This window comes from Aspergillus pseudotamarii (genome assembly GCF_009193445.1).
Source record: "Aspergillus pseudotamarii strain CBS 117625 unplaced genomic scaffold BDV38scaffold_59, whole genome shotgun sequence".
NCBI classification, from domain to species: domain Eukaryota; kingdom Fungi; phylum Ascomycota; class Eurotiomycetes; order Eurotiales; family Aspergillaceae; genus Aspergillus; species Aspergillus pseudotamarii.
This window is the reverse complement of record NW_022475073.1, coordinates 1-26,781: the sequence shown is the minus strand read 5'-3', so window position 1 is coordinate 26,781 and position 26,781 is coordinate 1. Positions and strand designations below refer to the sequence as shown.

Sequence of the window (26,781 nt, the reverse complement as noted above, 5' to 3'; positions counted from 1 at the left end):
TTTTTTTTTTTTTTTTTTTTTTTTTTTTTTTTTGTTTCTGTGCGCAGCTGGTTGAAACCGTTCCTTAAGTGTGGTTGTGACAAAGAGTTACAGCTAGTCGTAACACAAGTCGCGGGGTTTCAGGATGCCGAGCAGTCTTTAGAATAGCGGAGGCCTTTAGTGGCAACCTTTGAACCTATAATGCTAGGTAAATGCCAAGGAATAGTTTTTTACGTGAAGTCTCTAGTTATTACACATTGACATGGGCAGAACCACGGTATGTACCATATAACCATGGCTCAAGCTTTTGACCAAGCAAGGTCCATGAACTAAGCGATCTCCTGTCACAAACATAAACTCGTGGAGATATGCGTCCCGTCTTGCCCATACAGATTGGAAGTAACAGTGCTGCATGTATATCACTCAAGGACAGGCCGCTATGTTGGCGGTAGAAATTTAAATCTCTTATGTTATCTGACTGGTACAGTATATAAGAATCGGGTCGTTCAGCAAGGAAGGGGGGAGATGTCTTTATCGATAACACACCACAATCTATCATTGGAGTGGAAACCCCACATTGACTTGGTATAACTTATCAGTTAAAGCATATAAATGACAGGAGTCTCTACCTACCTATGGCATGAATAAAAGTCTCAATTGCACCTGAAGGTGCTTAGTATGCGAGTGGAACCAGAAGCCAATCGAATGGATAATAAACACAGCAGGCGGATGTAGGAATGATTACGGACTACTAGTAATCGGCTTGTTTTCCCCCTCAGAGTAGAAAAAATAAAAATAAAACAAAAACAGAGAGGCCTGGCGGCTTTGAGCCCGATGGCCAATGCGACAGTGGCAGCCACAATACTACTCTAATTCAATTGAGGGCTGATTCTTCTATTTGCTCTCACTCTCGCTCTATCTTGATTTTAAATCTTCAGTTAATAACTATATGTGGCCTATACTATGGCTCTTTCAAACTTTAGGACAACCTGAATGGATCTCTAGGAGGTAGCTCTGTGCCTATTCTACTCGCGTTTAACTCTTACCGCCCATGTCGCAAGTTCCTATATTCATGATTGTCATAGACAACTCTAGGGCGAAAGACATCCTGTCCGCACTGCCTTGCGAATACTTGCAAGTATACTAGCACGAACAAACCCACTGTGGTATTATCCAAAAAATGGATCAGAGCACAAGACCACGTAGGCCATCGCTTACTCGACATCTGCAGCGTATACTGCACATTGATGGCCATGGAAATGTAAGCTACTTTAATAATCCTTTGTCTTACATTCTACTGTACCACCAACACTCTAAGACAAGCGCTCCTGTTGATTCTTGGAAACAGAAGAATAGCAGTAGCTCACAGATTTCGTCAGATGCGGGACTTACGGCTTCGCCCCAGCAACAACAGTTCACACAACAGAGGGCACAAGAACCTCAAAGTTATCTTAATGTGAATGAAAAATCATCTCATACTCACACCAGGAATCCTACCTCCTATTCTTATATATCATTGGGCTCGAGGCATACCCCTGTGGATGGAGAACATCCTGAAAGAGTTTTAAAATCGTCAGCTCATGGGATTTCTTTCCAAAAACAAGCATCTTGTACGCCTGAGGAAATGCCAACAAAATCTGATATTTATGTTTCACCCACGAGGACCAGCAATTCCGCTCTAAGAAATGAGAGGCGGGCTACACTGCGACTAGAGGCAGAGAGGGTAGAGCTCGAGAAAAAGCTAATGAAGCTTGAGCAAGCGGAATCAGCTAATGATTCTGGTTCAATGAGACGGGAACCACGCCGTCTCACCAAAAAGCAACCATTTAGCAGCTCTAGAGCCTCAAGCGTGAGTGCAGACGAACCTAGGACCTCCAGGCGAATTTCTTCGATTTTTTCAAGTTCGAGGCGCTCATCAAGATCGCGATCAAGCTCTTTAAACGAGGATGATAAAGACGTCTCAAGACCTCAGTCGCTTGGACCTGGAGGAACACCAAAGTCCGATCACAGCACTCAATCTGCCACACGTACTCTATCCACGACCTTGCCTGAACGCCTCAGCACAGCAATCTCCAAGGAGCTAGCTGTCCAAAGCAACCCGCTACTTGCAAATCATACATCATCCCTACGATCACAAAAGTTATCTTACGCAGAAGGAACCATGGCAGTTGGTCAAGGGACTGAGAGCAATAAGAGTTTCGATAAAATTGAGGCAGATACTTCTCATGTGCAGGGGCTCAAAAAGCTTAGGCATGAGCCAACTGAACAACCTGCTCCCATATCGATGTCCATATCCCACAAACAACAAGTTTCAGATCCTTCAGAACTAGATCGTTCATCATTTGCTGCAGCATTGAACCTCAGGAAAAGAATCTCTGACAAAGCACAGCTACATGGGCGTCTCTCACAGCCCACTCACTTTCAATATAATACAACACAAGAAGAGAACCAGCATGAACTGGGTGCCAATGGTCCCTCGAGGAAAACATCAGCATCTGTCATACCCTTGAATACTAACCATCCTGGCGTTCGAAGATCTTTTATTTCCTTTCAATTAGGCTCGTCAAGGAGCGTACCAGTTAGAACACCACGAGGAAAAACTCAGGGACATCACAAGGGTTTCACATCGTCTCCGCTTGCAGGCTCCTCAACAACGAAGGACACCGCTTCTCAACCTCTCGGCGCCGTTCCAACTGAACGAGCATCCCCAAGTTTTGATGGCTTGTGCTACACGGAGCCTTCTGCATTTTCCAAGATGAATTCCTCTTCCAATACAAATCCACCACTTCCTATGACTTCATTAAAATTGTCGAATGAAGATGGCAGGGAAAACAGACACGTTCCAAGCAGTTCTCTTGGCTTTACGAGCATATCCAAGGAGAGGCCACGGACTCGTGTACCGAATAGTTCGGGGTTATCAGATCATAGCCCTAAGCCGCATTCTAGTCCAGCAATCCCCAATGCTAAGCCAAAAGAGCTTTCCGCTTTTAATCAGGGAGTGCAGCATGCATTTGAGCCTGTAAAATCACATGATAAAGCTTCGCCAGGCAATGCACTCGAAAATCACTCACAGAACCGCTCAGCGAGATCTGGGAGCCAAGATTGGGGTATTGCAGCACAAACGGGGCTGGAAGGGGGAAACACCTCCATATACCCGTGTGATTTCGACTCTAGTGGTCGAGGGGGGCCCTCACTACCTAAGGGTGGCTCAAAAGGCGCCTTGGATTACGGAATAGGAGGTTCAACTGTTTCGTTGTCGGCTAGCTTGTCCCAGTATCCAGAATCAGAGGAGTACAACACCGCAGATGAAGCTGCGTCGAGTTCTTCAAAGGCGCAAAGCGAGGAATCTATTCCGGTCAAGCAACTAGATATTGCTTCTGTTCCTGCCGGTCTTAGCAGCTTTGCTAATAATGGCTCGCCCTTCAGACTTCATCATGCCTCCCAAGCTGTGCACCCTAACACACCAGCCCTCCGGACAGAACAAGTTGGAGAAAATCCAAAACAGCTTCGGCGAGGCCAATTGGTCGCGAAGCTATTCGTCATTTGCTGCAATTGCGAGTTCTGGCACGACGTGCCGTCCGAGATATATGCAAAACTAGCTTTCCCTGCCAGTCCTTCTGCTCCTGCAAGCTACAGTCCTGCATCTGTGGTAAGAAGATCAGGCTTGGACGATCAAACATTATCTAAAGCGCAAATAGGCGCTGTGTCAGGTTCACCCATACAATTATCAAAAGAAAATTTTGCTAGTCTGAGGAACATCTCTGCATCAAAAACTGCAGCGCAGTTTCCTAACCCTGTCGTTCCATGCTGCTGGTGTGAACATCACATGAGCAGAGTGTGTTGTCAAGGATGGAGCACAGTTGTTGATTTGCGCGAGAGACACCATTAAACTAGTAATGTCCCTCCCGCCAGAACAGTTACTCGTCTCGCAATAAATGTGAGGTATACAGCTATATTTGTTGAATCGTCCTTATTGACTTGTCTAATAAAGCTTATTATTTCAGTTGTTGTGCAGAATGTTATAATGCTCGAGAATTTATATTTTATCTGTGGGTTGTTCAATTCCCTTCCTCACTAATTTCATTTTGCTTCCTAGTTTTATTAATCTATTATTTTTTTCCCTCTTCGTTGCCCTTCAAGTAACAGGTTATTTAAGAAAGGTGAGCGAATTAGATTGCTGCTCACATAAGGTGTGTAATAACTTTGATGGGCCGCTAAGATTCACCTGAGAGGTAATTTACTGGTTAGCCAAGGAAAGATACTTGTGATTGTATCTATCTGGAATTATTGTAGCCCTTGTACATTTACAGACACAGTTATCAAGGCGTGAAGTGAAGAATTGCTTGTGAATCACTGTGTTTCTGGACCTACAATGTACTAGTAAGTCGTCGCAATTCAGCGGTGGAGACCTCCCTACGTACTAGTAGGGCGTTTGGCTAAAGGCGGCATCCCCTTAACAGGCATCGCAATTACTTACAAGAGCCAAGGAGTCTATAGTAACTCCTCATCTCCCGGTTCCCTCCCTAAACTAGCATTTCCCATGGTCAGTTTTAATGATCATGGTACGCAAAAGAGGCTTCTCCAATACTTCTTCGACCTCCTCTCTTCCGGAGGGAAATCAGGTATGTCCCCAACTTAACCGCACTGCGTGCTCCTGTATTCTATCCTCTGGCGCGCGCTGTCCCTTCGCATTTGTCAGTAGCTATTGGCTGATGCCGACTAGGAACTAGAGAGTATGTACGACTACCTAGCGAAGGTTATTCTTCTCGGTCCAAGTGGTGCTGGAAAGTAAGTTTCCCTGGGAAATGGGCTCCCTAGCGTTCCACTGACATCTGGAAATGCAGGTCTTGTGTGCTCCACCGATTTGTGAAGAACGAATGTACGGCTGCGACTTCTGATTAAACCTGCTTCATACCGAGCTGGATAGCCGGCTCGCTAATACAACATGCACCTATAGGGAGAGTGCTATCGTCGCAAACGATCGGCGTCGAATTCTCCTCGAGAATCGTTAAGCTAGGAATCGGCCCTCGACGGACAAGGATAAAGCTACAACTTTGGGATACTGCAGGTACCGAAAGGTTCCGTTCCGTCTCAAGATCTTATTATCGGGGAGCGGCGGGGGCTATTCTTATCTACGATGTATCATCTCATACCTCATTTGCGTCCCTTCCTACTTTCCTCATGGATGCGCGTGCTCTTGCATCCCCTAATCTAACTGTGTTACTGGCCGGGAATAAGATGGATCTTTCATCCGACATCTCGCTCCATGGTGACACCACCGAGGACGCCACTCGGCCTCCCCCAACACCGTCCAGCACTTCCAGCAAACAGTCTGCCTTTGCATTCGGCTCGGTTGGTGGTTCTGTCCGCTCTACAAACCATCTAGCGACTGGGACGCGCATGACCGCTACGTGTGCTCCCCATGGCCGTGAAGTATGCTTTGAAGAATCCTCCTGGTGGGCTGCGAAGTCAAACATCCCCGTTGCCGTTGAAGTTTCGGCCTTCACTGGAGAGGGTGTGGAGGAACTATTCAACCGGCTGGCCAGAATCATCTTAACTAAAATTGAACTTGGTGAAATCGATCCTGACGATCCTCAGAGCGGTATACAATATGGCTACGGTGGCCTTTATGGCCATGGAACAAGCGATGGCTCCAGCATACGGAGCCGGATGACTCTCGACGACAGCGCGGTCCAACTGCACAATCGGAACCCTACAAGTGCAAGTAGGTGGAAAACTGGCATGAGAGAATGGGAGGATGTTTTCCGGTTGAGCGGCCCACGTGATAAGAACGGTGAAGGGTGTTGCTGATCTGTTGATCTTGCTCTTTTATCGTCCCCTTTGAACTGCAGCTTTCCCTTGCATTCACCGCGTACATCTTATTCTCTCCCTTTTGCGAGTTTGGTATAATTGTTTCAGATTACACATACACTAGAGCAGGTAAGGTATGCTCGTATCTTTGTTTGATTGCCCGATTGCTTGCTGTATATGCCGTCTTCTTCTTTTCACCTTCCTTTCCTTACCCGGGTATGTTCACTGGGTACTATCTCTTGCTCTTTTGCCATGGCACACCATGTAATAGGAACACTCCTTTCGATAATTGTATAGCACGATACCCCTGATGGTTTTATCATTTATTGGTATTAAACGATTTTATTCCACACTACTTTATCTACGGAATTCCCAGGTCATCCAACCAAAACGCCAGCTTCTCAGTAACCTACTAATTCCCCCCTAAGATAATACACACAATAGAACGCGATTTATACAACCCACCGCGGAAAACAACCCACTTTAGTGTGCATATTCTTCTAGAGTTACGTCAAGTAACATCCCCTTCACCCAAAAGTCAAATTATGAAGTAAAATAATAACAAATTAGATTTTCCTATTTCATATCTAATCATTTCCAAATAGGGCTTATACATCAACGCCAGCAATAAGTGTCTTGATACCCTTCCCAGCTTTGACTTCTTGAAAAGCTTGTTCCGCGTCTTCAAAACTGACAACTCCAGTGATTAGTTCCTTTACGCTAACCTTTCCTGAAGCTACTAGGTTAACCGCAAGCTTATAATCACCACTGCCGTAACGGAAACTGCCCCTAACATTCAACTCTTTCGTGCAAGCCGCCATGATGGGAAATGTGATTTCATTTCTTCCCATACCACCTTGCACGTAAGTGCCACCGGGACGAAGGACATGAATGCCTGTATGAACTGAGGGCTCAGCACCTGATGCGTCAATAACGATATCCGCTCCACGGCCGAGATCATTTTCATTGACAATTCGGTTTGCATTTTCCAATGCAGGAACCTTGCTGGGTTCGAAGGTTGCTGTTGCAGCATATTTCTTCGCAAATTCCAGCCTTCCTTTTTGGATGTCCACAGCGATGACCTTCGGGGAGCCAAAAGCCCTAGCCACCGCGCAGCACAATAGTCCCACCGGCCCGGCACCGAAGACTACCACTGATTGTCCTGGCGCAACGTTCGCTTGCTTTACAATATGCACAGCGACACTGAGAGGCTCCATCACTGCAGCTTCTTGAAGATTGATGTTTTCAGGAAGCTTGTAGCAAAAGTCCTCGGGTAAAACATAGTACTTGGCTAGCGTACCGTCGTAAGGTGGCGTTGCGGCGAAGGCCATTTTTTCGCATAGGTTATACTTGCCTGCCTTACAGGGCTCACACCGGCGACATGGTATACCAGGCTCCATAGCAACGTGATCCCCCACCTTTAATGTTGTAACAGCCGAGCCGACCTTGCTGATTACGCCAGAGGATTCGTGTCCTAGTACCATAGGATCTTTGACGACAAATTGACCAATTGAGCCATGTTCCCAGTAGTGAACCTGGTATTTTCAATCCCCAAGTCAGCAACTCAATTTTCTGGATTTCCCAGTGGGCAACCTCGTCACATACGTCACTACCGCAAATGCCGGTAAACCTGACATTCACAAGAACGTCATGAGCATCTCTCAGCTCAGGAATTGGTCGGTCTTCGAATTTGACCCTATGAATCCCTTCGAGGACAAAGGACAAGTTCTGAAAAAAAGGCAATATTCAGCTTTCCTACTGATATGAGTGGGTAATGGGGAAAGGTTATAGTTTGACTAGTACACACCTGAGCGGTCCTGGGTTGCGCATCCATGTTTAGCACTTTCTATTTGACTAAGTGAAAGAGGAAGGTGTGGTAGAGTGAGAGGAGAAATTTAGAATGATAAGTTTAAAAAGTAAAGTTGAAGGGGAATGGGGCGGGCCTAATGTTATCTTAAGTATAGTGAGGTAGTATGACTGAGTGGGCAGACGGGCCTGCAAAGTGGGATGGGACGGTGCTGTGGGTAATGGTTTAATTCAATAAGAAGGCAGCCAACAGGCTGGTCTGGATCAAAGTATTCTTCTCTATCTTCCCTTAGGATAGTTCTCATGATGGTTGTCCCTCTCCTCCCCCACTAACCAGCTGGGCTAGTGGGGCGACTCTTATGTCATTGGTCAATATTCCCCAGCTTTCTACCTCTAAAGCTGATGGAATTTAACCGCTGATTTATTTCATTTTAACCGGTTTCGATGGTTCTGTTAATCGGGAAATTAAAGCAGATAACTTAACCATCCATTGAGAAACCGATACACAAAACTGCCATCCATACCTAATTTTATGGTACATAGCGTTGTTTCTTAAGGTACTATTCCGTACATATACACCACACCTAGTACTTACCAACTAATACCGGCACGAGTATACCTGTACGTACCTAGATTTTTATTTTTTTTGTACCATATGTAGGTAGCATTTATCTTTTTCTCCCTTTTCTTCCTCGCAGGTTCTGCTCTGTATTGTCATTACGACTCTCCAGTTACTGTCCATTTAACCATGGAACTAGACTTGTTAAAAGTAGAGAGACTTGTTTCGTCACGGAATTGATGAACGTATCGTGTAAGGAATATCTCCCTCTACTATCTACTCGATAGCTGTACGTACGTACCCTACCTGCTGACTTGCTGTTCATACTAATATCAAATGTCTGCATAGCGGAAATGATGATCATGCCAAGACCACCTTTCCATAATAAGTAACTAAAACTAAACTCCATAAGCCGAAGGAAGTTATTAACTATCTATCAGTCCAAGTTGTCCATGCATTCGTCGGGCTATGATTTGACAGAAATTCGAAAACTCTTCGGCGAGATTTAGTCTGAGATACTGTTGTTACAGTGCTCAACTATCTAGTAGACATGATCCGATCCAATGCGCTTCCCTTGAGGGGTACGTTACGCGCGTTGCAGCCGAGAATTAACTACCACCTAACCGCTGCGCACCTACAAAGGCATTACCGGGTCTCTGCTCGGGTTTATGAGAGTGGACGACCTCAGTCCTTCAAGAACCAGCTATATGAGAGTACACAGCAGCGGCTGAAGCGTGAGCGCGCCGAGCAAGAGCGTTACGCACAATATCAAACTCAGTCGCAGGGAGGTCGCTATACAGCTCTAACATTCGGTATGTCCCTACAAAGACCCCGTTCGAAAATTATTACAAAACCCTATCCAACATGCCGCTAATCCCACTATGTTAGCTCTGGTGTTCTTCTCTACAGGGGCCTATTTCCTAGGGACTCTGAAGCCGCCGAGTCTTCCGGCGTCATCAACAACGAACATTCTCGAATTAGAGCCACCGCGTCACAATATCTCTCAATCAAACCTCCAGGCCGCATGGGCGGACTTCGTTGATATAATAGGGAAAGAAAACGTTTCTACAGAGAATGGGGACTTGGAAATACATTCAGGATCAGACTGGTCTTCCTATTCTAGGAAGGAAACCGAAAAGCCTTTCCTTATCCTCTACCCGTCGACCACGGAAGAAGTTTCTCAGATAATGAGGGTTTGCCATCGGCGACGTATTCCAGTGACACCGTACTCAGGTGGCACTAGTCTGGAGGGACATTTCGCATCCACCCGCGGCGGCGTGTGTATCGATTTCCGCCGCATGGACCGCGTTTTAGCTGTTCACAAACAAGACCTTGACGTAGTGGTGCAGCCTGCTCTTGGTTGGGAAGAGCTAAATGAGCAGATTTCGCAAGATGGTCTATTTTTTCCACCCGATCCTGGCCCTGGTGCCATGATAGGTGGTATGGTAGGCACTGGCTGCTCAGGGACGAATGCCTATAGGTACGGTACAATGCGGGAATGGGTCCTATCTCTGACTGTAGTTCTTGCGGATGGTACTATAATCAAGACAAGACAGCGACCGCGGAAGTCGAGTGCTGGTTATGATCTTACTAGGCTCTTTATTGGGAGCGAAGGGACCCTTGGACTTGTTACAGAAGCAACGTTGAAATTGACAGTCAAACCTAAGAGCCAGAGCGTCGCTGTTGCAAGCTTTCCGACGATTCAAGATGCTGCAAAATGCGTGGCACGTGTGGTGGAAGATGGTATACCGGTTGCTGGTGTGGAAATTCTAGATGATGTGCAAATGAAATGTATAAATGACAGCGAAGCAACTAGTCGGCGGTGGAAAGAATCACCCACCTTGTTCTTCAAGTTTACAGGCACACCCGTCGGTGTCAACGAGCAGGTAGGTACGGTTCGACAGATCGTTTCTTCCAATGCGGGCCAATCCTTTGAGTTTGCCCGCAACGACGATGAGATGAGAGAGCTGTGGAGTGCCCGAAAACAAGCTCTCTGGAGCGTAATGTCGATGAGGCGAGGCCCAGAAGATCACGTTTGGACTACTGATGTGGCAGTGCCCATGAGTCAACTGCCCAACATCATCGACGCAACGAAGCAAGACATGACCCAAAGTCGGCTGTTGGCAGGAATATGTGGTCACGTTGGGGATGGTAATTTCCACGGTAAGAAGGCCCTCTGCTCGCGCACAGCTCCTGTACTTACTTTATTTTCATAGCCATTATTCTATTCAATGAGAACGAGAGAAAGACTGCGGAAGCTGTTGTTCACCGAATGGTGAAGCGAGCAGTGGAGTTGGAAGGCACTGTCACAGGTGAACATGGTGTTGGTCTCATCAAACGTGATTACCTCGAACATGAACTGGGCGAGTCCACGGTGGATGCGATGCGGCGGGTAGGTTTGCACAAATTTGAGCGTTGCCCCCCAGATCATAGTTTCATGTGGTGATAAGTTCAGAATGCTAATGCTATAGCAACCTTCGCAGCTAAAACTAGCGTTTGATCCGCTTTGTTTGCTTAATTGCGACAAAATCGTTCGAGTTGAGCAGCCGATGCCAGAAGAGGTTAAGACATGGTGATTGTGCGTCGTTGAACATTACAAGATACAGAAGCTGGGAATAGGCGGGGGCGAAGCCGACCGTGTAACAGCTCTCTGGTTTGTCGTCATTCTACTTGCAAAGAAGAGAAAGAATAGTAAGGCCCAGCAGGCCGTCCACCAATAGAATCTGATCAAGACAATAGTAGTTTGCAGATAACTTCTCAACTGCCGTCATTCAATATCCATAACCCTTCGACTGTCTATCATAACGCCGTCAATTTCTGTACTGTCGTTCCATGTAGTCATCGCTTTTGCTGCTGTAATGGTCTGCACAATACTCCTCTGGAGACATCTATTCATTGCCTCTAGCTCCACCGTAGCCTTCCCAATGTCATTATGCAGGGCACAGAATCTTTTAGGGTCAATTATCAATACCAGAACATGTAAAACGCATGGGAACATGCACCTGGCCGAGGGTCTACTTGCTAGTAAGGCTTGTCATTTTCATGGCTTTGCATCTCCGCGTCCGCATACTGGGGACGACTGTCAATCATAACCCGGCTCAGCAGGATCATCACCATGCTCATTGCGTACAGGGCGGTTGTCGTAACCATAGCGATGTTCTTCATTGCCATCACTATACTCATTCAGTCCGAATCAGTAGGCTTCCTCCGAATTACACCCATAAGTCTGACTCTTGCTACGCAACGAAGACACGTAGTGATCATACTCGTTTCGTTTCTAAATGTTCTAGACGCTCCACTGATTCGTGTTCATAATTCCAATGGTCTCCACGCCACTCTCCTTCATCGTAATGTTCGTGTCTAACCTTCCAGGGTGGGCGCTGTTCTTCAAGTGATGCGTCCTCGTGGTATGGTTCCTGGTATCCATATTGATATTGCCCCCCTCGATTATCAAGCCCTCCGTGACTTTCGTATCTGTCCACCATGACTGCACCATCTGGAGAGTGTGACTCGGGATCTTTCAATAGCATAGACCCAAAACTACTTACAAGGCCGCTGACTAGGCCTCTGAGTGTTCCGTCACCAGCAGCCGCGGCCACAGCTTCCCCCAAGCTACTATCAGATCCGCTGGGTTCACAAGGGTTGCCATGGCCACCTTTGCGTAACGCCAGTGGCTTACCGCAGCCATGACCGGTGTCGTGCACGCCTTCCTTATGGTTTTTACCTTCAAATACGCCTTGGCGGGTGAGCTGTTCGCGCGGGTACTCCTGCTCTTCCTCAGTCTTGCCATGCCACCATTCCTCGACTGTATGGAACATGATCTGGCGTACATCGGCTGCACCATCTTCTCCAAATTCACGAAGAGCAGGGTGATGAAACACAACCTCGATTATTCTGTCCAATGTTTTTTTGTGATATCAATTTCTTCACTATCCCAGCACTCCATCAGCTGTGGTACAGTCCACTTGATAAGCTGAGAGGCTACCCGACCTGCTGGTTCGTTAGAAACGTTTGAGAAATGATCCTTAGAAAGCATAGAATGGGTGGGGTTTGATGATTCATCGTTTTCAAAGACAATGTGCTGTTGCTCTCTGCTACTTTGAATAATCTCGGAAGAGCCAGTTTGAAGCTCCACCTTTACTTGCTTGATAATAGGGAGCACGTAGGGTGCCAGAACAGAGAAAACGAATACCTTTATATGATCTTGAATCTGCTCCACCAATTCTGGTTGAACAGGTATTTTCTTGATAGCACTGTTGATCGACTTGGTAATCTCATCATGCCACTCCAACACGGGGTGGATTTGCTGATGCACCCCTTCCAGGTGGCAGGTCCATTCTTCTGGTTCATGCGGCGATACACTTTGGCTTTTTTTCTTAGCGTTCTCTGACTGTGTCCTGAATTCTTCCATTTTATTTGCCTGAGCTTCACTGTCGTCTACTAATCCAGCAGGGGTCATGCTGAGAAGATCCTATACGAAGCTCTCAGAAGGCGAACGACTGTGAACCAGTAATGACACGTACTAAAGATTGGATTTCAGACTGTGCGACCTTATCAGAAAGCTCACCTAAAACGGAGTGAAAAAACCCACCCCCAAAAGTGCCGGTAACAACAGGGTAGACGCCATTCTGCGCACCATGGAGCTCAAATTTTGTATTACGACCGACATCTGATCCACCCATCTCGATGAGACTCAGCTCTGTATAGTTTGAATATGCTGCATAGTCCTCCGGGCAATGCAAGCCAGTTCCGAGAAGACGAAAAGCTTCATGCAGGTCTTCATCGTTCCGCGTTCTCGCATACTGGCGGCCTAGCTGAATCGAACGACGGAAGACACGCCATACAAGACCTGTAGTTGTAGCAATACCAATATCCTCCGTCGCTATATAATTTTTAAGCATAACCATGGTAACCAAGAAAAGACTCAGTATCTTATGTGTTATACAGCAGAATAACATAGAGAGTGATCCAACATACCTGTCATAGGATCAACTGACAGCTCACACCCCTCATCAACTGGACCCCTGAGACGATGATCGTAATCACGAGCATCCTGCCCTTCAGCATAACAGAGAGGATGATCTATATACTCTATAGGTTCATAACATCCTAGATGTTCTATAGTCACCTCAAACTCCTTAGTCCCATATCTAGAGCACAACGTCAGTTCCTAGTACTAGAATAGTGGGAGAACTCAGTAGCTTGCCCAAAACTCATAAAACCGAGCACCCAAATCAGGATGCAGATTGCTTCAGCGCTTACATATTTCAAAGTACCGACATCAACAGCCTGGCTGTAGTCATGGATCCAGTTCCCAAAATAGACACGCTGCACGTCGAGTTTGCTGAATTTATGGCCGCCGGCCACACGAGCCAGAAACAGAGTCAACAGCGCGTCTTCGATGTCACCATGACGCCAGTTCTGGTCTTCAATATGGGGTATTGATTCAATATTACCCACCCCAAAAGCGTAGGCTTGCCCCGAGAATACGAGGGCAAGCGATAGAAGAAGACATAGGTTTTGGACAGTGCCAGACATGGTACTTCTGTTCTAGCCTTAAATGAAAATACTAGCAGTCTAGGGAGAAGAGAAGGCAAATCGCAGATAGCCCAGCTAGGCCGTGGAAACCAAGGGTTAGGGTAACGTAGTCCCAGCTCCCTTGGTCCTTCGACTATGAAAGGGCAACGTAGCCCAGGGAAATGCAGGTGTTCCGCCATACAATCTCACACTACCATTGCCAACTTGCCGAGGATGATTATATTATCATATTGTATCAGTAATAGTATGAGTGGGAATAATTCGTCTTACACCGACATGACGGTCCATCTTGGCAGCAGACATGACTGGTCATCGATGATCTCTAGGTCTCTTCTCCATCCTTGGCCGATTCTGTCCGTGGTTTCATTGAAGATATTGATGGATTTGAACGGGCTGAGGAGGAGAGATAGAGATTCTAACCCATTTATTATTTTGAATGTGATCAATAACAATACAACATACAGTGTGTGATATTTGAGATTTGGAACACCTCGCCCCGTGCATCACTGTTACCGCCTGAATAAGAACCAATAATCTGTGATGTACAGATTACACACCTATAACAGTAGGTGGTTGTCAGCAGATACATTATTTATACCATATTAGGGTGTTCCAAATTTCAATTGCTCCCAACTATACTCCGTAGTAAAAAATTTACAAGGGAGAAGCTGGTTAATTTTCTGAACTAAGAGCTATCTAGTATCTTCTGCTAGAATGCCCCTAGCTAGGCATTAGGTTCTATTCACCTCCTTCCTTGTTCTTTATTTCTTTGTCTGTTGGATCATGCCACGATGCCACCTACGTTGTGGATATCCTACTTAAGGCGGTAATATATATGGTGAATATTTGGGCAGTCATATTCAACACATACTGTTATTGTATGTAGCACCGATTCAGACCCCTCAAAGTATGACTATTCTAAAATATACTTTTGTTGGTATGAAGTGCATCTAACATCTCATAAACTACAACAGAAACAACTGACTGAGCCGCCAAAAAGGCTTCGCTGATCTATGAGTGCGCTGGGAGCAAGTTGTCAGTTTAGATTGTGTATTTACACCGGGGTATGTAGTAATCTTCAAGAAATGATATTCAATATCGTGATTTCATCTATGTGCTATAATATATATACGTGTACAGATTCGCAGGGTTCTAGCGGGAGGGGAAAGATATGACTAACAATAACAATTGGAGAGGGTTAGAGAAGGCAAGGAAGGAAGGAAAAGATGACAACAGTAATGGCATTGAAAAGTAATAACAGCCATGACAAGAATCAGCTAGGGGCTTACCAACAATAGCAGAGGACGTTCATGCCTACCTAGGCCAAGTTAAAAGCCAACCATGAATATGTCCTACAAGAGTAATTGGCGCAGCCTCTTATATTTGGTAATGGGTTAGAGCTAAACTTAAAAGAAACCTAGGCCAGTGATATGCTGCAGTACTACTGTACTCTATAATCTGATACGATGTTACCTGGGGGTTTATAGGAGCTTACTATGAACAGATTTGCCAGTTAATAGATACCTATATTAAATTCAATGGAGTAGGAAACAGTAGAATACCTCAGGTAAACGATAGAGTTGTCAACCAACAAGAATAAGGGAAAGCGTGAAATATACGGATAACAGGAGCATACTACCATATTTATATCAGTAGACAAGAGTAAGTAATTGGCTGGTTTTCCGCAGCAATACCAATACTTCTAGGTAGTATATACGTAGCAGGCACCATCTTTAAATTACTAGTCTGCCTCGTGCTCCTGGTACTTATCCCATAGTACGGAGAAGATCTAGCAGTACTATGGACTATACCCAGCCTCCGATGGATGATGTACTCCGTACTTACTAATAATTATACGGGGTACTGTTCAGGTGAAAGCTAGCACAGATGCATAAAGAGATCATATCAGGAGCAACAATATATTCTCTGATCTTTAATAACCCACTACTGACAATTATTGCAGTGTATGATTTAGAAGAAATAATGATAACAAAGGCGTATTTCAAAAAGTTGGTGGCTTAATACATGAGCCAGTTGTAGTACGTATATTCTAAACTGTCCGCCACTTTCAAACCGGGTCTCCGCATCCGTCGCGCCGGCCCCCTCCCAACCTGTTACCCAACCACTTCCGTGGCTCTCCGCCCGCAACAACCCCCACCCCCCAAATTCAGAACCTCATTCGAACTTCACCGCCGTCATCTTCCGCGTTCTCCTATTGAGCCTTGTGTCGGCGCCTCGAGTATTTTTTTACCATCCTTGGCTGCCCTGTGACCTTCTCACTCTCAGTTGCCTTGGGATTGAGTAACCAGAAATGCCTACTTATAGAAACCACGGTCATTGCTATTTGTATACATGACGATTGCGGTCTCAATCTCAACTAGAAGTTTTCCATTTTGGTCTATCCTCTACACCTAGCTGCTGACTGGTTAATTTGTTAAATTCGGCCAAAACGCATCTTTCAGCAGACTTATTATTTCCACGCATGGTGTGATCCCCTGGAAAGCCATTCATATACGGACACAGAGCTCTACACACGGCAGCGTGTGACTTTTCTCACGGGTTTTTGCTACTCCATCACTGCGCCTATGTTATGGCAACAATGCGCCCCATAGTGCAACATTAATGGTCTCTTTCCCGGCAGTCTGGAAAGAATAGGAGTGAAAGAGGGCAGCATCACATTTATCAGTCCGATGGCACACTTTGAAGAATACATTGTCCGAGATCCATCACCACCAAACACCCACAAAGTAAAAATCAGAAGCTGCGAGCCGTCCCCTAAATACAAGTGCGATGTCCATCCTGCTCCTCTGAAACCATCTGGTTCCGGGCTCCCTTCCAAATCGTCTCACAATGATACCCCAGTGCTGGCCTATTCGTTTGCCCGATTCAATCATCTCCGCGGGTCTTTTTCCTCATCGAAAGTTTCCATGCAGTCAGCCTTGCCGAAAATAAAGCAACAACTTTGCATTCTCCCTAGCGAGGCTTCGCAGGATTCTCCGCTCCTTACGCAACCACGGGGGGTAGAATTCCATCGCTTGGCAGATGTGCCTAATTTGACCACATTTCATGACGACATCGATAACTTGTCACACATAGCAGGAGGTCTTACCAAATCCGAGGCGTACACCATGCCTTTAATAAAGAAGATATCACGAAAAGATTCACCAACAACATCCCTGGATCTGTCACACTCATCCTTGGAGCATGGCGGTTTGGGAATCATCGCGACTTGCGAAAGAGGACGTCTGAGTGACCCGATCACCGATTTAGCTAGTCGGAAGAACATCCCTGGTCTTCACCACCGGTCAACTAGCGGGACTTCCCAATTTTCTTCTGCGAGTAGTTCCAGTATGAACAAGCCCGGCTCGCAGAATATTCACCTGGTGCGTCAAGCAACTCGCTCTTATACTCCACCATTAAGTCAATCACACCAGGTTTCGTCATTCGACACCGATGCCTCTGGCAATAGAGACTTAGTTGAGGGGGACCCCCTAGGCTGGTCAGGCTCAGACACGTTCTATCCGTCTGTGCGTGCATCCTCGAGGCAGACGCCACGCTTATCGTTACAGACGCATAATAACTCATTCACAAGGCTTCCTGGGATCTCTCAGACTAATGTAGCCGGTCGTTCGTCTTTCGGTTATTCAAGGGATAATGGCAGTACGTTAGATACAGCTTCACCAATATCCAGGTCATCCCTGGACTTTGTGTTTCGATCCAGGACCAAAAATAGTACGGATCCTATCGCTCGAGCAGCTACGGTACAAGCTGCGCGTCAGGCGTTCGAAGAGAAAGAAGCAGCCAAAAATCGAAAATTTGAGGAGCAACAGATGAAGGCAGAAGAAAAGCAAATAAGACGCAGAGAGAAGCACCATTGGCGAGCTTCTCTGAGAGACGAGGAAACACCTAGTCCAGTCTGGGAAAAGGAGCCACAGGACGCACCAAATCTACCCTGTGGCTCCGATCCTATCTCATCTTCACCACCGCCCGGTTCAAATTCGGGGTCCTGGAAATCTCAACACAAGAACACGTGGATGCTTTTCTTAACGTGGCTACGAACCAGAATTTTCAAGTTACGAAGAAGGATGAGGAATTTAGGTTGACGTTGTACTATTCTTGTGTTATCTAGATAGTGCTTACGTACTAGGGCATAGATAATCCCGATACTTATCTTTTATCGGATGTCAAATCTTTTATACCAGAAGACTTGGTTAGTACCGCGCGCGGCGGATTCATTGAGGACGCAGAAAAAAATCGTTGGTATAAGACCATGTTAGACCAAACCTCCATGCTAGCAGCTCTCATCGCTGGTACGTTACTCCGCACTGTAAACATCACGTGACCACACTGGCCCAATCTGCACTGCGGACCTTTACCTCAGCAAAATAGGCTACGGTATTCCAGACAGCTCAACATACATAATCATCAAAACTACGGTGTACAAGAGCGACAAAAGACGCCTTTAGTCTCCCATGCCGCACTCCACGCAACACCTTTCCTCAGACCATTCCATCTTGTAGGTACAGGTCGTCGGGTTCGCACAACCTACAGGCGCACCTCCAACTTGGAGGGAGCGCCTCCAAGAACATCTCTCATCATGGTTTATGATTGGGATGGAAAGCGGGACATCTGCTATCAAATGTATATCAAAGACAAAAAGGCTTTGGAGGAAATCATGGAGTATATGAAGGATGTATATCAATTTGCACCCAGGTGAGAAGGCCCATTTCCACATAAGTACTAAGATCGCCATCACAGCATCCACGATTAAATTAACCAGCTACGGAATTAGTAAACGTGCATTTCAAACGCAATTTAAGCGGTGGGGCTTCCCTTCAAAGCAAAATCCAGCACACAAGAACCTAGAACTCGTCGCACGCGTCAAGCAGCTTTGGGAGCGGAATACTAGCCAGCGAGACATGCTTCGAGTATTGAATGAAGAAGGTTTCGAGATCAAAGAGAGGGAGCTCATGCGGGTACGTGCTAAAAATCGCTGGTTACTCCGCGTTCCCAATGGGATGAAATCACAGTCAAATATGCAAGCATCCGCACAGCCGTCAGAGGATGAAGGCTTGCTTGCATTACAGCAAGAAGTTTACAAGAATGAGAGCTCATTCAATGACACCGAGACTCTCCTTACTGACACAGCAAGCCCACGTCCCCCATCGCCTGGCTTATCACCAGAAGTTCTAGCCAAACGCAAGGAACGACTAGAACGATTAAAAGCAGAAAGTGCAGAACGCTGGGCTACTAGAAAGCGCCGGCGCCGTACTCGAGGATGGGCAGGGCTGCCAGCCGATCCCCCGGGACCTCCACGCTTTCCCTCTGAAACGACTATTGATGAGAGTAAAAAGCACTTGAACCTGGATAACGTCATGTATCGCCAGATCAGGGATCAGTTCCAGAGAATCTGCGAGGATGCAGGGTTCATCAAGAAAACAGTTGCCGGACCAGAAAAATGGCAGGAAGCGAAAAACAAATTGATACAAGAATCGCAACATCTTCAACATATATTTTGGGAGGATCCTAATCAACTTGATGCAAAGGCCCTTGCTCTTGATGTTGTCTGCACAGATGTCACAAAGAGGATGCGAACCTTGGAAAGGCGAATGACCATTGCGGAAGCTAAAAACGCCCTTGGCGTCAATCCAGAGGAAAGTCGCCAGATACGGAATGCATTTTACAATACACTGAAAGCGGATCATTTTACAAGCAAGCTAGAGGCTGGTGATGAGCACTGGACGAATTTGAAGGAGCGGTGGATTCAAAACTCTGAGCTGCTCCAACAAATCTTGGCTCCTGGGCCAACGGATACAGAACACACTACCAAATTAAAAGCTCTGGAGGTTCTTTGTCGTGATGTCATGAAGCGACTTCGTGATGATCAAACTAAGAGGGACCCAGTTCCGAAACACTCTAATCAGGAACATGCTCACAGTCCTGATTTGGGAAGCTCTCATATTGGCAGCGCCTTTAGTGGCAGTATAACTAACGGAATCAGCACACTTGCTTCACAGGCCCTTGCAAGTGCTCCAGTGTCTTCTAGTGATTTAGGTGACTTGCAGATAGATCCCTCACTCCTGCAGGCAGCTAATGACCCCTCGTTTGCCACAGCCAACCATCAGGACTCAGGGCATACCTTTGGATACGTGGACCCCTTATTAGAGCCTTCTGCTATGCAAATTCCTGTGTATCTTCGCATTCACGCCCAAAGTTCATTGCATGGGGATTCCAAAACCTGGATTGAAAAGCTGACAACGCGATCCGTTGCTGAACTACGCCAACTAGTCAACACCAGGTATCCAGATGCCTTCATTACCAGGATTGAGGGCACAGACAAAGATGAGAGCGGGCATGAAATATCTTTCCTTATAGATGAGGACCACGAATTTGACGCTTACTTGACTCACATGCAAGGGAGAAAGGCTTCGTTTCTATTTAGCCTGGAACAAGTCTAAACGGCCTCTGTGTCATATATTGAGGACCTGTAGCATATTGTTCTGAGTGTTTAACTTGGTCTTCAGGAAAGCCAAGGTGGGCCCTCTGTGGTTTTTATACGTTAATCTCCAGTCAACGGCAGCAGCCGCTTCGGTGGGGTCTTATTAGTAGGAATAAGCATTATGTATTACAAGATAATATTGGCAGTGTCAACAGTGCTAAGATAGGTAAGACAGGACTTAGATAATCTAATGACTTTATTTCAATCTACATAGTGTAGGGCGCACGCCTTATCGTAGAAGGGTAGAAGCCCTAGAGGCATATCGACTACCCCGTTTACAGATACTAAGACGTCTCTTTGAAGAGCTCTGCGCCTATCCTGATGGGCTACAGGCCCGTAAGGCAGCATGTGGTCATGGTGTAGGGGCTTGGTCTACATGTTCAAGTGAAGAGAAGGGAAGGAGGAAAGAAAAGCGAAGGTAAGAAAACAAAGTTATACTCTTTTTTGTTTTACTTTCAACATTATATATGGCATAAGATATTGGTGCTCGTCTATTTCCCGTGTATAATTAGAGATATTATCTTTGTTGCCAAGGAAATTATATATATATATATAGACATACTCAGCTCTAAGAGATGTGGCCTCAGACCTTGTTTGATTTGGTATACAAGGGCCTATTCAACATCCAAGGCCCCCCATACTCTTCATGACCTTGGCCAGTCAAAAATGAGATGTTCACGAACAAGTAGGCCAGCTATCAACGCGAGAGGCATATATTGATAACGTTTGGTTCTCACCCTTAGAAATTTATGAATTTCCCAGATTCAAAGTACTTCCCACGTAATTATGGTCATGGTACTAGTTAGCCCTATACATGGCGCAGCTACAAGCAGTATGGGGCTCCGTAGAGCTTCTCTGCAAGACCCTACAACTGCACAGCACTGGGAGTTATGGAGACGTAAGTAACACTTTAAAAACCTATAGAGAACTTCTCCCTTCGCTTTGACAGGGTATAAACTAGTTATGGTAACAAAGTCGCTGACGATGCAGGGTGCACCCAAGAGCCAGGTAGATACTAGTCAATATTGCAATGTATTTTCAAGGAGAGATAAGTTTCTAAAAAGTTAATGACTAGCCAGTGAGAGCTTGCACAACATCCTGGAATAAGACACTAGCAGAAGGCAAAACAAATGGGGAATCATTAAAGATCCCAGCTAGTTCTTTGCTTTGTGGAGGTGATGTTTCAAAACTGTCCATAAGTGTTTGTGAAGGTTGCTGGTATCTGGTCCCGTATACACTGCTTCCAAGTAACTCTGCTAGTCCAGAATTGACCCTACCCACCCAGTCTTGGGACGGGAGGGCCTGAGATGTCTTCTTGCTGCAACCAAGTCTTTGTACATTTGCTGCTACATCCAGCACAATATAATCACCTGATCGTGAATCGGACAGCAAAGCATGGGGGCTTCTCCCCAGAGGCAGCTGGCTAAGCAAGGATAATGACTGTACATCATACACCTGCACAAAGTACTTGCATCCTTTTCTGGGCGCAGTAGGACTCTGTGGACGTTGTATAGTAACAGCGAAAGTCTGTGTATTGGGATCCACTGCCAAAAGCCGGTACGCCTTATCATTATGGGCGTAATCGACTTCCAAGCTGCCCGGTGTCCTTACTATATCATCGACTGTATCCCAAACAGACACAGATTGTGTTGAAGCGATAACAAGGTGGCACCCTAGGAACCTTGCCACACAGGGATCCCCTGGATACACCCCTGCTCTACTGTAACGGACATTGCAGCTTTGAACATCAACAAGGACGGCAATCCCAGGACTCCCAGGATACCTTGATTGCAGGCATACAGCAAGCACGGAACCATCTTGAGAAAATGCTATGGAAGCCATGTTCACGCTGTCAAGATTTTCGCCGTTGATGTGTCCCTTCAGATCGACGGTATTCCGACATTTCCAAGTCTCGAGCTGCTCTTCACCATGCCCCGTCTTGAGTCCGCTGCGCCGTCTACTGCTTGGGCACCACAAGCGTAAAACCGCGTTGCTTCCTATTGTTGCAAATTCATCGCTAACTGGTCGAGATGCAAGATCCAAGACCGGAACCGGGCCTTTCCCAGAAAAATGTGGCCCATCAACACGTGTGACAAGTTCCCACAAGCCAGACTTGCTCCATCTCCAGAATTTCAAAAATACCTCTTGATAGTCTGCGGCAATGCTGCGCATACCAGTCCTATTGCAATCAAGAGCCTCAACATCATGGGGGTTGGGGCTCCATGTATCAACTGTAGACATCCATTTCCCATCATGAGAAACATCTAGGTGAGTGACATTCGGTGCTGCAATCGGCAAACCTTCCGGGCTGATTTTCAAAGTTGTCGCGTTAGTGCGCGCGAGAGCCTGGCGAGATATATGACTATTGGAATGGATATCGTAGGTCTGGAGGACACAGGAATTTGCGGGCTGGTGACCTTCATGGGTGACTTGACGTGAGGCTGGCACGGTTATCAAGAGCCTTTCACAATATTGTGGGTGTAGTATCGCTGCAGCTGGTGTGGGTGGTGGATATACCCCCAGCCTAGGTTTGTTTATCTGTGAGTACGACTGCAGACCGGTTATGGTAGCGAATGGTTGTAGCTCTCTCGCCGATAACACTATGATAGAATTATCGGCTAGCTTGATGGCATACGAGTTGCCAGTTGAGGAGACCACAATGTTGCAGATTGGAGATGAAAGGTGTGGAAGAAACTGCTTTCGGCCTGTATCCAATTGCCATAGCACCATAACAGATTCATGACCTCCAGATATAACATAATTACCTGCATGATATTTAGCCACTTCCCACGATTATATTGCAATGAACGTACCATCGATTGACCAACGAACTACATTAACAAAGTCCCTATGCCAATGCAGCCGTCTAGGAGTCATGGTCTTCTCGCCTTTGTGTTGTTCTTCTTTACCAACAAAGTTTAGAATGTCGTGATATATTAAAATAGACCCATCTGAGCTGCCTAAGGCCAAGTCAATGCCAATCGGACCCTTCTTGTTATTCCAACTTTGTCCTTCAACCTGAGATGATGCCGTAGAATGCCGAATGTCAACACAACTAATGTTGATAGGCAAAGCCACCTCTTTCCAAGTATATTCCATGAGTTCCGGATCATTTTGGCTGAAACCTTGAGTTCCAATGAGTACACGCTGGCCGCTATATGCAATGACAGCTTGGCCATCAGAAATGCACTTTATGTGGTCAAGCCGAGCGCTTGTTTCGAGGATGACAGTTTCGTGGAGGTTCTTCTCACTTAGGTGAGCGACAACTATCTCTCTTTTTCCAGCTTTGTGATCTCGCAGAATCAGTAATGCAAAATCTTCCTCACCTTGATTAACATAAAAGGACGGGCTAACGGAGATTATTTTGCGGCCCATGGTCCAGTGTGAGACTTGTTTGCCAGATAGCCAATCCCACTTGCTAACAGAACCAGCCGAGGTAACTATGTAAAGATACTCCTGACTCGCTGGCGAAAGATTGTATCCGATGATGCTTTGATCTGGTTTCAACTGCAGTGTTCGAAAGAGACGAGAGGTTGCGACAGAATAAACATGAACGGCTGCCTCAAGCCCAACAAAAAGATACCTATAGATTGGCTTAGAAAGCTGTGATAGACACTTGAAGGAGAGAACATACCCCTCATCGCGGGTAATGATTGGGTCTATGTTGGTATACTGTCCCGCAACTGGTGTAGATAAGGACCAAGGTTCAGGGGCTGCAATCGTCGTGTCTTGGTCGATGCTATGCAATGAAGAACTATTTGCAACATGGACTGTCTGGTTGTGGTCATTCTTTTCTTTTGAAACATGAGGCATTGCTGGCCCCAAGCTTTGCTTGATCTGATCCTTGTCACGGGAAGTGCGACGTCGCTTGACTCGCTCTCTCTCGGTGCGAATCAATCTATCTTGCGCTGCATCGCTGGCTCGGGATCTTTTCGAGAGACGCATTGAAGGGTTAGAACCTGACATCGTTTATTAACAATAAAAAAAGCCTGAGATGTTGAATAGTCCAGTGACAGTAAGTCTAGGGAAAGTGAATCATGATCTCGTATGATTATTCAATAGCATTGTAGTGCTGAAAGTGCATCTAGAAACGCGTGACTTTTTTTTTTTTTTTTTTTTAAAGGTATCCCGTATCATGGAGAGGCTGCAAATGGGCTAGCCTCCTTTAGGTTAGCTTGGATTCCTTGAGTAGTAATAAGTGGGTACGTTCATACTGGAATCTTTTCATCCATTGAAGTCTCAGCACTGGTTGGATGATTAACTTGAATACTTCCATCCGTCCTTCCAAGTTCAATTATTCCGTAATAATAGGGTACAACAGAGATTGTGCGCCATCTTCACACTCAGCTATAGCGTACGGCAACCATTCTCTCAACGTATTCTGCTTCTCCAGCAGTCAGTCTAGTCGCTCCATATAACGCGAAACCGAACCAGAGATGATTATTCCTGTCCGGTGTTTTTCATGTGGCAAGGTAAGCAACATAACCTTTGTTCACTTCCTTGCTGCGGCTTATATAAGGGTCGATTAGGTCGTTGGGGATCTTTGGGAACGTTATCTACAATTACTCGATGAGGGTGTTGCGGATGGGTATGCGATACTCTTTCCCTCGTTTTTTGTGGTATTTGCGCGGCTTCTAATCAGTTGTTTCAAGTGATGCTATGGATCAACTCGGTTGCAAGCGGTATTGCTGCCGTCGAATGATCATGACCCATGTTGATTTGATTGAGAAACTTCTTCGGTAAGTGCCGTTTTAACCTTGAATGTGGCTGTTCACTGAACTATGTTTCCTTGCAGGTATAACCCAACAGAAAGAGATCGTGCAAAATCTCAAATGTAACTGGATTAAATCTCAATTGAACCTGAGTTTTGACAGCAAATCACTTTCCCAGATGGTGATGACAGATGCTCAACTTCTCAATTTATTGGCTTGTGTGAGAAATAGGCCAATACTGAATATCCGTCGTCTCGGGCTTGATGGGGTAATTAGGCACATTAACTGCTGCATCCCTGCTTGGTTATATCAAGCATATGTGTGCTATTGTCATTTTTCGAAAGTGACCGTCCATTTTCAGTATCGACAATTTTGGGGTATCGAATAACTCCGCTCTTTGCAGGGCCATGTTTTGCAGGCATATGGATGGGGAACTCTGCTTCTTTCTTGCGAGTCTTGGCATGTCTCCAGTGTTCGTTCCCCTCTTTTCTTCCTCTCCTCTCATTTGCTTAGTCTTCTAGGTAGGTGAACCGCTAAAATGCAAAATAAAAGAGGGGCTCGGATTGCATTATATATCTTAATCCATCTGTAACTATATTGTCATTGGTATATGGAATCAGTCATGGCTGTCGTAGTCGACCTAAGATAGAAGAGTTAAATTTTTATGTAAGCTCCCTGTCAGGTTGCGGTTTCAGGCAGGCAGGCTAATCAGCTAATATACAGGCAGAGTACGGAGGCGTGCACCAAAAGTCCTGGCCAGGCGCTAGTAAAGTTGGACCCACTATATTGTATACGGCCTGACAGACCGCCCAGTAATTTATATAAAATTCTACTTATATAGTATTTCTATCTACCGCCTACCTATATAGAAAAGCTAGAAGGGGAGCTTATTCAGTACCAAAGACAGACGGTGGCTTAGAGATTAGACCAGCCAGGGTATATAATAACAATTCTGGAATAGAGAGATAGAATCCCCCCCTGGAAAATAGTCCTAGATACCCGAAAACTATACTATAACTAGAGCTGGGCTGAATCTGGACTATACTAGCCCTATTTCTGCCCGCTGTCTATTATTTTTTTGTTTGGTAGTAATGTCATATAAGTAGAATTTTATATAAATTACTGGGCGGTCTGTCAGGTCGTATACAATATAGTGGGTCCAACTTTACTAGCGCCTGGCCAGGACTTTTGGTGCACGCCTCCGTACAGGTCAGGATATATACAAATAGATGGATGAAATATAACTCAGAGAGCTATAACAGAATCAGAATTAGATAGAAAGACATAATTAAAGCGTAGTATGGTAGATTATTATATTAATGAGTATAATAATATTAATTAAGTTGACTAACAAAGGTCGAGACAGGTAGTCAGATTAACTAAGTATTGGCCCGAAGACAGTTAATAAGACAGTCCTGCGGGAACAGTAGAATATCAAAATATCAATTATATATAGCTATTTTTAAGATAGTAATATCTATAGTAATAGTTTTAGTTAAATATAAATACTACATAGAATTTATAATTTAATATATAATAATAAAGAAAATTAGAATTACTTTTAAATTTTTAATAAAGAGACAAACAAAACAAAATTATAAAATAGATATTATATAGAAGTAAGATTTTCCTTGTATTAAATATACTGTAAGTACTAAGGGCGCGGATATATCGCAGTAGACAGTTAACTATAGCAGAATAGAAGTATATAATATTTATATAATATTAGCTTATTTTTAATAACACCAATATCTTTATAGTTAATACAAAATAAATATTATAAAAATATAAAAATATAAAAGTATTTAAAAATATAAAACTAAAAAATTAGAAAAATATTTATTAAATAATATTTTTTTATATTACTAATAATAGTA

The 26,781-nt window shown here is 45.3% G+C and overlaps 9 protein-coding genes across 9 annotated transcripts; 6 read left to right on the top strand and 3 right to left on the bottom strand.

Annotated features, from left to right (window-relative positions):
* The first annotated feature begins 835 nt into the window (after positions 1-835).
* On the top strand, positions 836-4,084 carry BDV38DRAFT_256716 (uncharacterized protein). The gene is made up of 2 exons (XM_032055538.1): positions 836-1,240; positions 1,328-4,084. The coding sequence occupies exons 1-2, from the start codon at positions 1,160-1,162 to the stop codon at positions 3,866-3,868; spliced, it is 2,622 nt and encodes an 873-aa protein (XP_031910000.1). The 5' UTR covers positions 836-1,159; the 3' UTR covers positions 3,869-4,084.
* Positions 4,085-4,252: 168 nt separating this feature from the next.
* Positions 4,253-6,192, top strand: BDV38DRAFT_256715 (putative Ras family GTPase (Rab4b)). Its single transcript, XM_032055537.1, has 5 exons — positions 4,253-4,359; positions 4,440-4,601; positions 4,703-4,767; positions 4,824-4,858; positions 4,937-6,192. Exons 2-5 carry the CDS (start codon positions 4,533-4,535, stop codon positions 5,788-5,790), a joined length of 1,023 nt encoding a protein of 340 aa, XP_031909999.1. The 5' UTR covers positions 4,253-4,359; positions 4,440-4,532; the 3' UTR covers positions 5,791-6,192.
* A 75-nt stretch (positions 6,193-6,267) lies between these two features.
* On the bottom strand, positions 6,268-7,866 carry BDV38DRAFT_256709 (NAD(P)-dependent alcohol dehydrogenase). Its single transcript, XM_032055536.1, has 3 exons — positions 7,598-7,866; positions 7,396-7,518; positions 6,268-7,325 (listed from the first exon to the last, which is right to left on the bottom strand). The coding sequence occupies exons 1-3, from the start codon at positions 7,622-7,624 to the stop codon at positions 6,399-6,401; spliced, it is 1,077 nt and encodes a 358-aa protein (XP_031909998.1). The 5' UTR covers positions 7,625-7,866; the 3' UTR covers positions 6,268-6,398.
* A 729-nt stretch (positions 7,867-8,595) lies between these two features.
* On the top strand, positions 8,596-10,905 carry BDV38DRAFT_256700 (FAD-binding oxidoreductase). The gene is made up of 4 exons (XM_032055535.1): positions 8,596-8,967; positions 9,044-10,318; positions 10,372-10,547; positions 10,639-10,905. The coding sequence occupies exons 1-4, from the start codon at positions 8,706-8,708 to the stop codon at positions 10,729-10,731; spliced, it is 1,806 nt and encodes a 601-aa protein (XP_031909997.1). The 5' UTR covers positions 8,596-8,705; the 3' UTR covers positions 10,732-10,905.
* Positions 10,906-11,237: 332 nt separating this feature from the next.
* BDV38DRAFT_273897 (heterokaryon incompatibility protein Het-C-domain-containing protein) lies at positions 11,238-14,282 on the bottom strand (the record flags this gene model as incomplete). The annotated part of the gene is made up of 9 exons (XM_032057752.1): positions 11,238-11,333; positions 11,422-11,571; positions 11,704-12,049; positions 12,097-12,615; positions 12,653-13,037; positions 13,133-13,213; positions 13,333-13,576; positions 13,612-13,826; positions 14,156-14,282. The coding sequence occupies 9 exons, from the start codon at positions 14,280-14,282 to the stop codon at positions 11,238-11,240; spliced, it is 2,163 nt and encodes a 720-aa protein (XP_031909996.1).
* Positions 14,283-16,821: 2,539 nt separating this feature from the next.
* BDV38DRAFT_295576 (uncharacterized protein) lies at positions 16,822-18,206 on the top strand (the record flags this gene model as incomplete). The annotated part of the gene is made up of 2 exons (XM_032062726.1): positions 16,822-17,607; positions 17,823-18,206. The coding sequence occupies 2 exons, from the start codon at positions 16,822-16,824 to the stop codon at positions 17,838-17,840; spliced, it is 804 nt and encodes a 267-aa protein (XP_031909995.1). The 3' UTR covers positions 17,841-18,206.
* On the top strand, positions 18,044-20,620 carry BDV38DRAFT_172122 (Clr5 domain-containing protein). Its single transcript, XM_032051956.1, has 2 exons — positions 18,044-18,406; positions 18,486-20,620. The coding sequence occupies exons 1-2, from the start codon at positions 18,291-18,293 to the stop codon at positions 20,149-20,151; spliced, it is 1,782 nt and encodes a 593-aa protein (XP_031909994.1). The 5' UTR covers positions 18,044-18,290; the 3' UTR covers positions 20,152-20,620.
* A 420-nt stretch (positions 20,621-21,040) lies between these two features.
* On the bottom strand, positions 21,041-24,284 carry BDV38DRAFT_256696 (WD repeat protein). Its single transcript, XM_032055534.1, has 3 exons — positions 23,827-24,284; positions 23,006-23,775; positions 21,041-22,957 (listed from the first exon to the last, which is right to left on the bottom strand). The coding sequence occupies exons 1-3, from the start codon at positions 24,156-24,158 to the stop codon at positions 21,264-21,266; spliced, it is 2,796 nt and encodes a 931-aa protein (XP_031909993.1). The 5' UTR covers positions 24,159-24,284; the 3' UTR covers positions 21,041-21,263.
* Positions 24,285-24,454: 170 nt separating this feature from the next.
* On the top strand, positions 24,455-25,664 carry BDV38DRAFT_256694 (DNA-directed RNA polymerase core subunit RPB10). Its single transcript, XM_032055533.1, has 5 exons — positions 24,455-24,664; positions 24,722-24,780; positions 24,845-24,931; positions 24,988-25,570; positions 25,628-25,664. The coding sequence occupies exons 1-4, from the start codon at positions 24,629-24,631 to the stop codon at positions 25,028-25,030; spliced, it is 225 nt and encodes a 74-aa protein (XP_031909992.1). The 5' UTR covers positions 24,455-24,628; the 3' UTR covers positions 25,031-25,570; positions 25,628-25,664.
* Positions 25,665-26,781: the final 1,117 nt, after the last annotated feature.

Bases quoted from the DNA above. Each gene is read 5' to 3' on its own strand.
- BDV38DRAFT_256694 (XM_032055533.1), top strand. From the start codon at position 24,629: ATGATTATTCCTGTCCGGTGTTTTTCATGTGGCAAG. The intron at 24,665-24,721 runs GTAAGCAACATA...AGGGTCGATTAG, and splicing joins GGTGTTTTTCATGTGGCAAG to GTCGTTGGGGATCTTTGGGA. The intron at 24,781-24,844 runs GTATGCGATACT...AGTTGTTTCAAG, and splicing joins GATGAGGGTGTTGCGGATGG to TGATGCTATGGATCAACTCG.
- BDV38DRAFT_256700 (XM_032055535.1), top strand. From the start codon at position 8,706: ATGATCCGATCCAATGCGCTTCCCTTGAGGGGTACGTTACGCGCGTTG. The intron at 10,319-10,371 runs GTAAGAAGGCCC...TTATTTTCATAG, and splicing joins TGGGGATGGTAATTTCCACG to CCATTATTCTATTCAATGAG. The intron at 10,548-10,638 runs GTAGGTTTGCAC...CAACCTTCGCAG, and splicing joins CGGTGGATGCGATGCGGCGG to CTAAAACTAGCGTTTGATCC.
- BDV38DRAFT_172122 (XM_032051956.1), top strand. From the start codon at position 18,291: ATGGTTTATGATTGGGATGGAAAGCGGGACATCTGCTATCAAATGTAT. The intron at 18,407-18,485 runs GTGAGAAGGCCC...CTACGGAATTAG, and splicing joins GTATATCAATTTGCACCCAG to TAAACGTGCATTTCAAACGC.
- BDV38DRAFT_256716 (XM_032055538.1), top strand. From the start codon at position 1,160: ATGGATCAGAGCACAAGACCACGTAGGCCATCGCTTACTCGACATCTG. The intron at 1,241-1,327 runs GTAAGCTACTTT...TCTTGGAAACAG, and splicing joins ACATTGATGGCCATGGAAAT to AAGAATAGCAGTAGCTCACA.
- BDV38DRAFT_256709 (XM_032055536.1), bottom strand. From the start codon at position 7,624: ATGGATGCGCAACCCAGGACCGCTCAG. The intron at 7,519-7,597 runs GTGTGTACTAGT...CCTTTTTTTCAG, and splicing joins CGCAACCCAGGACCGCTCAG to AACTTGTCCTTTGTCCTCGA. The intron at 7,326-7,395 runs GTATGTGACGAG...TGAAAATACCAG, and splicing joins CCGGCATTTGCGGTAGTGAC to GTTCACTACTGGGAACATGG.
- BDV38DRAFT_256715 (XM_032055537.1), top strand. From the start codon at position 4,533: ATGATCATGGTACGCAAAAGAGGCTTCTCCAATACTTCTTCGACCTCC. The intron at 4,602-4,702 runs GTATGTCCCCAA...GATGCCGACTAG, and splicing joins CTCTTCCGGAGGGAAATCAG to GAACTAGAGAGTATGTACGA. The intron at 4,768-4,823 runs GTAAGTTTCCCT...CTGGAAATGCAG, and splicing joins GGTCCAAGTGGTGCTGGAAA to GTCTTGTGTGCTCCACCGAT.
- BDV38DRAFT_256696 (XM_032055534.1), bottom strand. From the start codon at position 24,158: ATGTCAGGTTCTAACCCTTCAATGCGTCTCTCGAAAAGATCCCGAGCC. The intron at 23,776-23,826 runs GTATGTTCTCTC...GCCAATCTATAG, and splicing joins ATCATTACCCGCGATGAGGG to GTATCTTTTTGTTGGGCTTG. The intron at 22,958-23,005 runs GTACGTTCATTG...AATATCATGCAG, and splicing joins AGTTCGTTGGTCAATCGATG to GTAATTATGTTATATCTGGA.